Source organism: Dendrobates tinctorius, unplaced genomic scaffold, assembly GCF_039654945.1.
Source record: "Dendrobates tinctorius isolate UK_male_01 unplaced genomic scaffold, ASM3965494v1 ptg000174l, whole genome shotgun sequence".
Classification (NCBI taxonomy): Eukaryota; Metazoa; Chordata; class Amphibia; order Anura; family Dendrobatidae; genus Dendrobates; species Dendrobates tinctorius.
Window position 1 is genome coordinate 11,439,658 of NW_027361841.1, and position 14,381 is coordinate 11,454,038.

General features: G+C 40.3%; 1 protein-coding gene across 9 annotated transcripts in view; it reads left to right on the forward strand.

Annotated features, from left to right (window-relative positions):
* PCLO (piccolo presynaptic cytomatrix protein) overlaps positions 1 to 14,381 on the forward strand; it is a 599,138-nt gene that overhangs the window by 160,839 nt on the left and 423,918 nt on the right. For all 9 annotated transcript variants that reach the window (XM_073551315.1, XM_073551309.1, XM_073551313.1 and 6 more), the window contains exon 3: positions 6,418 to 8,643. In XM_073551315.1, the coding sequence (XP_073407416.1) occupies positions 6,418 to 8,643 (2,226 nt within the window). The remainder of the gene's footprint in view (positions 1 to 6,417; positions 8,644 to 14,381) is intronic.

Consider the following 14,381-nt stretch of genomic DNA (forward strand, 5'->3'; position numbering starts at 1 on the left):
CTAGTACCAATAGGTATGTTCTTGAAATCAGAACTAACCAATTTCACAAACAAATCAATATTGGGATTCAAAACCAGAGGTGGAAATTTTTTTGATTTTGAAACCAATGACTAAAGCCCCCATCACACAAAGCGATCTCGCTGCTGAGTCACAAGTTTTGACACCAGCAAGATCGCTGTGTATGACACTGACCAGCGACCGGCCCCCCTGCCGGTTATCGCTGATCGTCCTGGAATGGCCAGGACATTTTTTTGATCGCTGGTCTCCCACTGGCCAGCACGCATCGCTGCATGTGGCAGGCGGGAGATCAGCGATCAGCGTGCTTGTAACTAAGGTAAACATCGTATTTCTATGCGGTGCGCAGCGCTTAGAAACCCGATGTGTACCTTAGTTACCAGCGCGCTGGTGCAGGGAGCTGGTAACCAAGGTACACATCGGGTTTCTAAGTGCCGCGCGCTGCTTAGAAACCCAATGTGTACCTTGGTACCAGCTCCCTGCACCAGCGCACTGGTAACTAAGGTACACAGTGGGTAACTAAGCGACGTGCGTCACTTGTTACCCTCATGTCGCTGATGCTGATCACTGGTGAAGCTGCCTGTTTGGCAGCTCTCCAGCGATCATGTAGCGACACACCAGCGATCCTGACAAGGTAATATCGTCGTCGGGATCGCTGGTGCGTCGCTATGTGTGACAGGGCCCTTAGGAAACTTACTTCTAGCTGATGGTCCTAGTTCCAAAAGTAACTCATTCAAGGTTTCCAATGCTTCCAATTCTTCTTCCGTATCAAAATTGTTGTCCACCTTATTATTTGACTTATGATGTAATTTTTTAAGAAGGAGTTTGCATGCAAAAAGATGAAAATCTTTCAGGGCTGAAAATAAGTCAAATTTAGCAGTTGGTGAAAAATTGAGTCCCAGTTCAAGGACCTCCCTTTGCTGAGATGTCAGATCGACATCTGATAAATTAATTACCTTATTGGATGGTAGGTCACTGGGGCCCGGAGCATCCTTCTTTCTCCTAGGAGATGTCTGTCCTGGAATGTTCTTACGTTTTCGTGTCCAATGTTATATGTTCTCCTAAAGCCAGAACTAGAAGATTCCATGGATGTAGATGAGGTCATAGATGCACTTCTCATCCTATTTTGTCATGGAGGGAGTTTCCATTTATACATCCTGTTATTCTCCATGTCAGATAAATCCCTAGTGTATTTTCTTGTTTTAACCTCCTTAATTTGTTTTTCCCAGGATAAATGTAGATTCTCCAGTTCCTTTTTAAAATTTTCCATCTCCCCTGGTGTAATCAATTTACTGAGATCTTTATTGAGTTCCTCGATCTCTTTTTCAAGTACAGCGAGAGACTGGTAATTATACTCAATAATCAAAGAAATAAATGAACGGGAGCAGGTGTTACAAATGTTCTCCCATGCTGATGAGAATTTCACATCATCTCTACCATATGAAGGAAATAATTGCAGCTGGAGCTGGAGATTCATTGGGCCCTTCATTACTGGTATCTATAATCCTGTTTACATTTGCTATGCACTTTATTTCAGATTTATCTGTTTACTGCTATTGCACCTTATGTTAAATATTATGAGGATTATGTGTAATTGATTTTCACAAATGATGGCCCTTATATCCATTATGTTAATGCTATTTCTTATGGTACTATATATGTCTACTGTTTGCTGGATTTTTTTCTCCCTGTTATTAACAAATAAGCTAAATAAAGTATTTTAATATTTTCCATTCATTTGGATTTCTTTGTCTGGGGTTATTCACTTTATTTGAGAAGGTTTAACAATTTGTATGGTGAATATCCAAATATGATATAGACTATTGAGTGGGTTGATCCCACTAAGTTGTTGGTATACATAGCCTTAGAGCAGGGGTGGGGAACCTCAGGCCCCAGGGCCATTTACGGCCCTCGATGACCTTTTATCAGGTCCCCGAGCAGATTCTCAGGGACCGCATTCTTGGGCAGGGAGCTGTATTTTGAATGCCACAATCTCATTAATTTCTTCTTGCTCTGTAGGGCATGCAATGAAAGATTAAGTAAAGAAACCAGTGCCAGAGTCAGCATGTACTTTGTGGGTGGAGTTTGTACGGCCCCCGAAGGATGGTATAAATATCCAAATGGCCCTTGGCAGAAAAAAGAATCCCCACCCCTGCCTTAGAGCATAGACAGACACACACAAACTTGCAGACAGAGTGGTAGAGTATCCTCCCACACACACCAAACATGAATGACACTAGCAACCCCACATGTGCCACTGAGAGCCTTTTATATGCTAGGCTCCACTTCAAACACTCATGCCCAGTCGGTCGAGGTGTCGCCCGTGGGCAAATCCAGAGCTGCCATCTCACCAGCGTCGCTGACGTCCGACCACAAATAGGAAGATGCCACATCATAGACATGCTCAGTAAAGTGATTTCTGAACTTAGACTCCAAAGCGCAAGGCTGCATCTGTATATCACTGGTTACCATATACTTGGCTGGAGAGCCAGCAGTAACCTTATGTATACCACGAGCCTGAGCAAGACGCTGGGACCGACGTCTTTGCTGAGCAGCCATCGCAGCGGGCGGACTTGAATGGGAGACCGCAGGAGCAGATAATGCTTGGGATCTATCCCGTGCAGCGGAAAAATAACAACTCCTAACAATTTGTGTTGGTATAACACATAAAATTCAAATTGAAAAAAACATTTATATTTGTGGGTGTAATGATAAAAAATGTGGAAAAGTTTACGGGGTGTAAGGCACTATATCTCTTATAGACCTAAGCCTAAGAGAGACTGGTATTTCAGCAGATTTGTTATAATACAATCATATAGGGATCGATCTACCCCTAAATATACAGTGCAAAAAATGAAACTCACAAGCACATTCTATCAAAGGGAAGTAAGTGTACAAGTTGAAGTTGCTGTGACTACATTGCTATAGTATACAAACAAATAAATACAACCGCAATCTATACGCTCTAATAAATATTAATATGACTTTTGAATGACATTGCTGCTATATAGCCAACTAACACTAAAAAGACCCTCCTTCTATTTACGACATATTTATTGAAACTTTATGTTAATTGTGAATAAATATGTTGCAAATAGTAGGAGGGCAACAACTAACAAGTATAATGTAAACAAGAGTTACCTATAACCGACTAACTGAAAAAAACCCTATTAAAATATAACTTTTATTAAGTACAAAAATAACAATCTAAAATTGCACAGATGTCCCCTATTATAAAGCCTAGTAAAAAACGGGCTATTGTATTGCTGGAAAGAGATAAGGTATAGCAGTCAAACTAAATCTACCCAGCTGAATCTGCCAATCCAATCATGTGGTCAGAAAAACCTGAATCATAGCAGTTAAAAACTGCACAATACTATTATAGCCCAAAAACCTCAAAAACGGAAAAAAGGGGAAATGGACATAAAGAAGATGTATAAAAATTGATAATACGTGCTATCACCTGATAACAATTGCACTCAGTTGATGTGAAGAAAATAGTAGGAGGGTCTTTTTTAGTGTTAGTTGGCAATTTTTGGGACCTTTTGTTCATCTGATTTAGTATTCTCATTACTACGATATAGACAATATTATGTTACAATATACATTTTAGTTCAAATCATGTTAGTCCATGAGGCAGTAACAAAGTGACATCTTTTTTTTCAGATGAACCTCCACTTAAGGTACCTTTTCTGTCAGGCAATCACATCTGAACACCGTTTTTCATAGCCTATTAAGCTATTGGGTTCAGCTAAAAAGACGGACACTTCCAGAATGGTCATTTTCATATTTTAGACTATATTTGCCTCCTTGAAGTCAATGGTGAAAATCTGAATTCCAATGTACAGGTATATAGACAGTGATAAAATCTGAGTAGCATGAATTCAGCCTAAATTGAGTTGTCTGCACTGGATCTTCTCTGTAAGGCTGGCGTCACATTAGAGAGAAGTACAGATGAGTGAGAGGCGTAAAAACATCACATTGCACTCGGATCAATGTTTCTCTATGGTGCAGCTCCCATCAGTCATATATTTCTCAGCCGTATTTAACGGGCTGAGAAAATTGCAGCATGCTGCCATTGTCAGCGTATTCCTCCAACAAAACGCCAATGCAAGTTTATGGGGGCATGAAAAATACAGATTACACACGGACCAGACGTGTGACTTGCGAGAAATACGCACCGGTGTCCTTTAACAAAAGCCGGCAATTAATTTTGCGATACAGTAAAATCACACTGACATGTTTAATAAAGAATAGAAAGAATAGATATATACACATAGAATATATATATATATATATATATATATATATATATATACATGTCATTGAGACACATATATATATTTACATTTCGTAGAGTTCTACGTAGCAGAATAGCCGCTAAATCAATTGAGGTTTCTGTAAAATTAATACAAAACTTGACATGAAATGATACATGGTTTACATACAGTAAACCATTTCATTTCATTTATTTTTATATGTCTATGACTAATAATTAGATTAGGGTTTGTGTGTAAAATTTGGGACATGTAGGTGTTAAATAAAGGGGTTAATTCGTTGAAAAAAAATTGTGTGGGCTCCCGCGATAATTTCACAACCAGAGAGGGAAAGCCAGAGAGTGAGGGCAGATATTAATAGCCTTAAGAGGGTCCATTGTTTTTGACCTCCCCCTGGCTGCAAAATTCTGCCCCCAGACACCCCAGAAATGGCGCATATATAGGCACATCTTTAAGATGCGCTTTTTCTGGCACTAAGCCTCTCTATTCCCATTAAACTGCAGTGGTGGATAATTGGTTAATAATAATGGGTTAATTTCAGCCTCACTGACTACCGCCGACATCAGTGAGGCTGCGCGGAGACCCCTGGCTGACCTGAAGTGAACTGATGAGCATGGGAAAAAGTTCAGAAACTTTCCCACGGTCATTAGTTCATCTCCGGTCAGCCGGGGAGGCTGTGCAGAGATGAAGTAATTAATTCTGCAGTAGTTTACAGTGGGGCCGGTCGCATTAGCACCGCTCCCCATTGTAAAACAGTTAACCCCTTCTGATGGATTGCAGCGGGGGACCTGACTGAGCAGCGGAGAGGTATGTATACAGTATTGTTGCTTTTTTATATTATTTTTTTTTACAGATCCATGGTTATTTTTTGGATTAGCAGATGAATAAATTTGGTCAAAAACTTAGTGTGTTTATTTCATTAAAAGAATTTTTAATTATTGTCTGTGTGCTCCATTATATATAAATTTTGCAAACCGGAGAGAAAATCTCGGCATACGGATATCATATGGATGTTTACATGCGCAAAAAACACAGCCATGCCTTGACAACGGATGACATACGGATCACTGTTCAGTGAACATTTCTGCGTAGTACGACTGTAAAATACTGTCTGAATTTTTATACGTTGTGTCTGACTCCAGCCTTAGATGCAAAGAGTGCTATATCACAAATGTAAATTGAAGGCCAGTAATGACCATAATGAGTCGAGGATTGTCAAATACCCTGAGCGTAGAAAATGAACTTTATTGGAAACCGCTTTAAAATAATTAGTCTACTGTTTAACATCATTTTTACAACTTTAATTTGTTTTTTTTCATTAATCTAACAAGCTGAGTAACAGCCCACGTCTAATCATATTTATGAGTAATGTCATGGTTTCTAGTCTTTACCTTAAACGTGAAAGAAAAAATTCTGTTTTTTTAATTGGAATCTTTCTACCTGTAATTTGATCATTCCTACATGGAAATTAAGTTATGCAATCTTATCTTTATGCTTCCTGCAGTCATTTAGGTTCCTACATTGTTAGCATGGACTGAAAATTAGCAGAATTCTGATTTTTAGCTTTATATGTTAAAGACCTCATGTCCCTGTATAATATAGGTACATTGAATATTTCATTTACGGTACATATAAAATAAAGTGAATGGTCTAAAATGTTGCTCCATAGGTTTTGGATGTAAAAGATGACTTTTGTCTGTAAGATTTCACATGTTTTACACAACGTTTCAAATACTGTTAGTTCTAAAATCTATAGTACTAAAATGGAACAATACAATATAAATTTTATATTGTGCTTGCTCTGTTGAAATGTTTATTTTTCCTTTTTCTGTACAATTAATTTGGACTATTGGATTAACATAGAATAAAGTAAAGGGCAAACATAAAAAAATAAATAAATAAAAAAGCGTAGGGTCAATCCTGACTTTGAAAGTGTAAAAATGACTATTAGGTAATTAAATTGCATTTGCTGGCATAGATGAGATTATTTTATATATCAGTAGTAATAATAAATGAGAAACATGTTTCTGATAGTTTCTAAATTAAAAAAACTATTTTAGAACCATTATATAACAATTTATACAATGATGTCAATGTGTTCAATTTTGTTTTCTTTTGTTAACAGATGCAAGAATGGCTTTGTTTGAACTGTCAGATGCAGAGAGCCCTTGGTATGGATATGGCTGGTCCACCTATGCCACAGCCAGGCAAGCAAAAACCTGCAGCACCTTCAGCAGGAGTATCAGTTTCTTCTCCAAAGAAAGAGTCCAATGTAGTGCCAGATAAATTAATGAAACAAGGTCTGAAAGCATCACCTATGGTTCAAAACCAGATATCTGCGCAGGACTCACCATCCAAGTCTAATCAGTCAGCAACAGAAAGCAGAACAGGTAAACCCACAATATTAGATAAATCGAAACCAATAGTACCTGAAAAGAAGCAGACAGTTGAACCGTCTCATACTGTATCTTTTCAACCTCAGACTAAACCTGATTATGCTCCAGAAACCAAAATAACTGATTCTTTAAAATCAGTGTTTCAACAATCTGCTAAAGAATTTAAACAGTTTGCATTACCTGGTCAGCATCAAATAATTGCTCAAGAAGTAGAGACATCACAGCTGAAAGAAGATTATTCAAAAAGTCCAAAAAAGATAATGCCAGCTAACCAGTTAGCTCAAAAGGAGGTGCTTCTGCCAATAAGTCCCAAGCCTAGTCCTTTGGACAAACCTGTCACTCAACAAGCATCACAACCTCCAGAACTTGTTAGCTCAAAGCCTAGCCTCTTTGAAAAACCTGGCACTTCACAGTCTTCTATCCCAGGGAGTCCAAAATCTAGCCCTGCTCATAAACCTGCAACTCCACAAGCAACACAGCTTTCTGGACCAGGGAGTCCAAAATCTAGCCCTGGCCATAAACCTGTACCTCCACAATCAACCCAACCTTCTGGACCAGGAAGTCCAAAACCTAGCCCTGCTCATAAACCTGTAGCTCCACAAGCAACACAGTCTTCTGGACCAGGAAGTCCCAAATCTAGCCCTGTCCATAAACCAGTAGCTCCACAATCAACACAATCTTCTGGATCAGGAAGTCCCAAATCTAGTCCTACTCATAAACCTGTAGCTCCACAAGCAGCACAGTCTTCTGGACCAGGAAGTCCAAAATCTAGCCCTGTCCATAAACCAGTAGCTCCACAATCAACCCAACCTTCTGGACCAGGAATTCCAAAACCTACCCCTGCTCATAAGCCTACTGGTTCACAATCAACACAGCTTTCTGGGACAGGAAGTCCAAAACCTAGTCCTGCTCATAAACCTGTAGCTCCACAATCAACGCAGTCTCCTGGCCCAGGCAGTCCAAAATTTAGCCCTTTTCATAAGTCGGCAGTTCCACAATCAACACAGCCTTTTGATCCAGGAAGTCCAAAATCTAGTCCTTCTCATAAACCTGTAGTTCCCCAATCAACACAGTCTTCTGGTCCAGGCAGTCCAAAATCTAGTCCTCTTCATAAACCTACAGGTCCACAAACCACACAGTCTTCTGCACCAGGAAGTCCAAAACCTAGTCCTCCTCACAAGCCGGTAGTTCCACCTCCCAATGCACCAGGAAGTCCAAAACCTAGTCCTCCTCAAAAGCCTGTCATTTCACAAACAACATCACAGCCTACTGTATCCACAAAGCCAAGTCCTCTTCCTAAACCTGGCAGTCCACAGTTAGCAGCACAACCTATTGCACAGCCTCCTAAATCACAAGAGCAGGCAAGACGTTTCAGTTTAAATCTGGGAAGTGTTACTGAAGCTCCAAAGATACAACCTACAACGCCACAAGAGACAGTGACTGGAAAGCTATTTGGGTTTGGTGCATCAATATTTAGCCAAGCCTCCAGTTTTATATCAACTGCAGCGCAACCAGGTACTCAAACACAAAGCACACAAGAAACAGCATCCAAGCAACCTGTACCTGCACCTGCACAAAAATTAGCTGATAATCAAAAGCCTACAAAAGAGCCTATGGTCCCACATTCACCCAAACTACCTGTGATAAACAAAGAAACACAGCCTGTACCTTCAAAAGTATCAGAGAAGCCAAAACTGAGTCCTTTGCGAAAAGATGTTGATGACAAAAAAATGCCAGAGAAAGCAACAAAGAAAGACATTCCAGAGTTAAACAAGACTGCAAAGATAGAGCCAGAAATTACTGAAAAAATCAAAGAAGCAAAAACACTATGTCCTCTTTGTAAAGCAGAACTAAACATTGGTTCAAAGGACCTTCCTAATTTTAATACATGCACAGAATGCAAGAATATGGTGTGCAATTTATGTGGATTTAACCCAACTCCACATCTGACTGAGGTAAGAAAGTAAACATTTTTTTTAGATATTGAGATTTTTTGGGTTTAGATAAGTTGGTGACTTTTTCTGAATCAGAATAAACCTTCCTAACTACAAATTATATATTTGATAGTACAACCACCACTGAAAAGTAATATTTAATATATCACCTATATTGCACTCAGTGCCACTTACTACTATTTAATTGCTGCTGCTTAATAACACATGAACAGTTGTAGCTCGGTTTTATATTTTTTTTCTTGTGCATGATGTTTTTACACTGATGTGATAGAAAACAAACAAGACATAACTATCACATGGATGCTCTAAGGACTGATATCAACCATACTGAGTGAATAGGACTAAGTGGAAACATGTTCCACCAACATGTTTCGACACATCACAGTAAATGTGGTAAAATTCTGATCTGCTGCATCAACTCCACTGTTCCTTCAACAATGATGTCCCTCACCATTCATGCCATATTGTACATGACAGAGTGACAGCAGCGGTCATGTGAAAAATGAGCGGGACATCATTGCAACAGGATCTGTGAGGTCCATTAATCTAATTGGAGGGGGATTGCATAGGACATTAATACTTATTTTAAGATTTTAACAAATTGCTGCTTTTTTGTGTTGTTTCTATCTAATTTATAATATCTGTTGTAAAAGGAGGAAAAAAAATATTCTTGGATACTTTGTTTTAATAAGTTTTAATAATATTGTGTGTATGCTTGCAACAGGTTCCAGATTTTACTCCTGCAGTGCCAGTTTGTTCATGCTCTCTGTGCAAGCTGATGAGATATACTGTATACTGTACATTGTTTTCTCCGCCACATTTATTCCGCAGACATCCGCTAGTACTACTTGTGCAGTTAGAATATTAGAATAGCAAGCAGATGTGGATAGCTGAGGCATGTAGCAACCGAAAACAAGAAGTTCTTTACAATGTAGCAATACACACTCTACATTTTCGGTGTTTTCAATAATTCCTTTTTATTAAGCAAAGCCAAATAAATTGCATTTATTTAAATGTGAACGATTCAAACTATTCCTCTGCATAACTGCAAAAATGTATTCAAATGTGGCACGTTTGCAGCAGATTTTTCCACGTGCTTTTGCATGCAGAGAATCTTCAGTTTTTAAGAGTACTGGATTAGAAGATTAAGCTTCAACAATTTAAACATTGGAGGAAATTTCTGTCATGAATTTTGCACTATAATTTATTTATTTTTTAAGTCACTGTGGATGTAAGCCTATGAAATTTGACTGGTGAAATTTGCAGCAAATCCACAACCAAATTTTCATGTACTCCATGCTGACTTCGCTGTAGATAAGCTTCATATATGCTGTGGAAAATCTACAAGTCTTCGATATCTGAAAGTACCCTTAAAGGGAACCTGCCACCAGCAAAAACGCTATTAATCTGCCGATATGGGCTTAATTTGCACGTTAATAGTGTTACTCACCTGCCGTAGCCAAAAACCACTTGAAGAAAATTAACTTTATTCTTCCCAACAGCATTCAGTTTCAGTCATGGGGGCAACACCGGCGCTGGTTTAGTCACCACTGAGTATATACAGAAAGGCAGTTGTAACCCCTTCCCTCGCATTAGTCAGGGCCGTGGTTACAGCTTCCATTTTGTATGCTCATAGCAGTGACTGAACTGGCACCACCCCCGTGACTGAAACCGAATGCTGTTGGGGAGAATAAATTTCATGATAGAGAGCTGAAATTTACATACAGTCATGACCAGAAGTGTTGGCACCCTTGAAGTTGTCCCAGAAAATGAAGTATGTCTCCCAGAAAATTATTGCAATTGCACATGTTTTGTTATATGCATGTTTACTTCCTTTGTGTGTATTGCAGCAACACAAAAAAAAAGAAATCAGAAAAAAGGCAGATTGGACATAATTTCACGTAAGATAATAAGACACTAAAAATGGTCCGGACAAAATTGTTGGCACCTTTTCAAAATTGTGAACAACTATGTTTCAGGAATGTGATGCTCATTCAAACTCACCCATGGCAAGAAGCAGGTGTGGACAATAAGAAAATCACACCTGAAACCAGATAAAAAGGGGAGACGTTGACTCAATCTTTGCATTGTGTGTCTGAGTGTATCACACTAGGCATGGAGACCAGAAAGAAGAGGAGAGAATTGTCTGAGGACTTGAGAACCAAAATTGTTGAAAAATATCTACAATCTCAAGGATACAAGTACATCTCCAGAGATCTTGAGTCCAGATCTAAAGCCCATTGAACACCTGTGTAGAGATCTTACATTTGCTATTAGGAGAAGGCATGCTTCAAATATGAGAGACCTGGAGTAGTTTACAAAAGAAGAGTGGTCCAAAATTCCAGTTAAGATGTGTAAGAAGTTTGTATTGATGGTTATAGGAAGCGATTGATTGCAGTTATTTATTCCAAAGGGTGTGCAACCAAATATTAACTTGAGGGTGCCAACAATTTTGTCTGGCCCCTTGGGGTTTCGTGTGAAATTATGTCCAGTTTGCCTTTTTCCCCTCAGTTTTTTTGTGCTGTTCTAATACACACAAAAGAAATAAACTTGTGTGATTGCAATAATTGTTTGGGAGAAATACATCATTTTCTGGAACAATTTCAATGGTGCAAACTTTCGACCATGACTGTATGTCTGCAGTATGCAGGGTAGTTTCATCATCTAGAACCTTGGTTTGAGATAATCATAATACAGTTTTACATGGTTTTGTTTGGGGAAGATTTTTTAGTGTAAGGGTACTGTCACAATTAGCGGTGCACCAGCGATCCCGACCAGCGATATGACGTGGTCAGGATCGCTGGTGCATTGCTAAGTGGTCGCTAGTGAGCTGCCACACAGGCAGATCTCACCAGCGACATAGCAGTGGTCGGGGGTCGTTAATTACCTGTCAGACGAGGCGATCCTGACGTCCTCCCGCCCGCATCCACGTGTCCCTCGTCGGCGCCACAGGAAGCCCAGCAGGAAGCTGACGAGGAGAAACGGTCCAGGACGTTCTCGCGCGATCAGTGATAACCAACGGGGGAGCGGTCGGAGGTAAGTATCACACATAGCGATATCGCTAGCAATATCGCTGCTACGTCACAAAAAACAGTGACATTATAGCGATATTGCTAGTGATATCGCTTAGTGTGACAGGCTCTTTATCCTGGCTATATGTCATCCTGTGCATTACCATCTGATTGCAGCCTGCAGGATTGCTGACAGGTTCACAAAGAAGCTATGGGACATTTGATTTCTTTATAGAGCTTCAATGCTCTGTAATCAGAAATGTATAACTATAATCAGAATTCACATTCTATGAATAAAGCGATGTGTCATTAGAGAGGAAGGTCATTTCTTCAAACTTGCAAGCTATCAATTATCTGATATAATTGGGCCAATAGAAGAGGACTTAACACCTAATTGTTTATACTGTAGAGGGTGCTGTTGTTAGGAGTCAGGTTCCTGCGTCTGCTCTGCTGGAATCCAGACCCTTACATTCTGCGGTCTCTTGCTCTTTATCTACCGCAGAGGAGATTGCCTTGCTGCAAATCTCTCCAGGGGCTAAGTCCCTCTGTCCTCCTACTGAGCATGCTTATGAGACGGTTTCCCATAGGAGATCGGGAGTCATGTGCTCAGGTCCTGCTCCAGATCTCATTGGTTCATCTCGGAGATCTGGAAGCTTTCGGAAGGTCCCGGCAGCTATAAAAAGCGTGCATGGCCGTTCCGCCATGAGCTAGTATAGACTATACTGCTATGTGTGAATGGTGATGGATGTATGATTCTGGTGACTGACTTATTATGAAACCCCTTCCCTCTGATATTACGCATGTGGTTAGGGAATTAGTTCAGTAGTCTGCGCCAGTTTGTGGCAAGCCTTAGGCCACTGTGCACACCGCACCTCTGCGCTAGAGTCCGATATAGCGCCTGCTTTGTAGCTGTGTCATCCAGTGGCCGCGCTGCAGTTGCAGCCCTTCTTGGCATTCGCAGTAGCGAAGCCGCACACACGGTAGGTCTAGACGGACACAGCCCCTCTGTCTTAGTTCCTGCTCCTGTGACCTTATACCGTGTGTGCATTTACCTGAGGCCTGTGACCCTAACAGGCTCAGCCTTTTTGTATGTTTTTGTTGCGGCACCTCTGTGTGTGAACAGAGCCCGATCTGCGCACTTTGGGTGAAGTTGAACCCGTGCGCATTATATCGCCATATTGCTCGTCTGCCAATACTCAGCAGCGGTTGTAACACCTACTGCACGGTGGACCCCGAGCGGTGAACGCGCTTTATTATTATTTTTATTTAGTGCGTTCCGACGTTCCTAACAGCTGTGGCCCGCACTTACCAGCTGGGGTGGTGATGGTTGAAGAACGAAGCAGCACCACCTGATTACCAGTGTAGCAGACAGCGGCTCCTGCTACAATCACAGTCAGCGCCCACATTGAACCTATATACAGCATCATGTACGCGGTGTAAAGCGGGGCTGGGAAGGGGAAGCAGTCACACTGAGCAGTGTATCGAATAATGGCTCCCGCTACAATAACCTGTGCAATTGGCTATAACTAGAGTGACGATGGCTACAAGTGGCTATTTGAAAAAACTGACTTATGCAATAATATTATTATCTATCCCCTCCCTTTATGCAATGATATTATAATTGCATTTTCCGTTCGATAGCCTAGATTTTCTAAGGGAACAGGTATTGGTTTTAGGAGCAAGAAATAACTAACAGGATCCAAATCAATGCAGATGTTGTCCATTAGCAACCTGATGATCACCAATATTAAAAACTTGAAGTCTGTCATCTGTAGCATTTGTTTATACACTAGATGCAGACACTATGGCAAGTATCCAGTTTAGGATGGATCTTTATTAAAGTGTTAGGCCTACTGTATGTATTTCATTGCCAGCTAAATCCACTAATGGGGTAGAAATGGAGTTTTAGCATGACTGATGACCATCATCACTTTCCATTGACATATTGTATATATGGATTACAGTACATATTACATAAAGTACGAAATATGATAGGGTCATTTTCTTATCAGTAGAAAGTAAAGTCTATAGATACAAAAAATTCTGTTTAAATCAATTACATTGCATTAGTTACTCTTATTTGAAACTGAGCCCAGTCATTGTACATTTATATAAATGCTCACTATAATTTAAGTAAACTTTGACTAAATCAAGAGTATAAGGAAATATAAAAAAAGTTGTAATATATCTTATCAGAGAACTCTACTTCTTACTCCACTTATTAGCCACTTCTTTTTCTCTACCTCCTGAACTCATTGTTCACACAGAAATACTGCTAAATCCCAATTGGTCAAGAATGACTTCCAGCCAGTGAAGTACAGCCAATAGTGGGCCACTATGGGGCTTGTGACTTGTAGGGGGCCTACATGGCCCCTCCCGCCCAACACTCCACTTTGATCTGAATTGGCATCCTGGACGCCGATATAATTGAAAACAATGATGGGACAGGGAGCCTTCAGGTTCTTTATCTATCATTCTCCCCCTGCATCTGAGCTGTGGCATGTCAGCGCAGCAGGTCTGTGCAGAGCTGTAGAACACACAATATTGAAGCCAGAACAGTGTGGAAATGAGCAGAGATGAGGTCTTCTTTTAATCAATGAGTACCTTGTGGGGGCCTGTTATATTATTTGTAGGGCTAAATGTGTATGTGTTTGTGGAGTGTGTTATTCTATATGGGAGCAATGTGGGGTGGGGCCCATTATATTATATAGAGAGCTATGTGGGGGC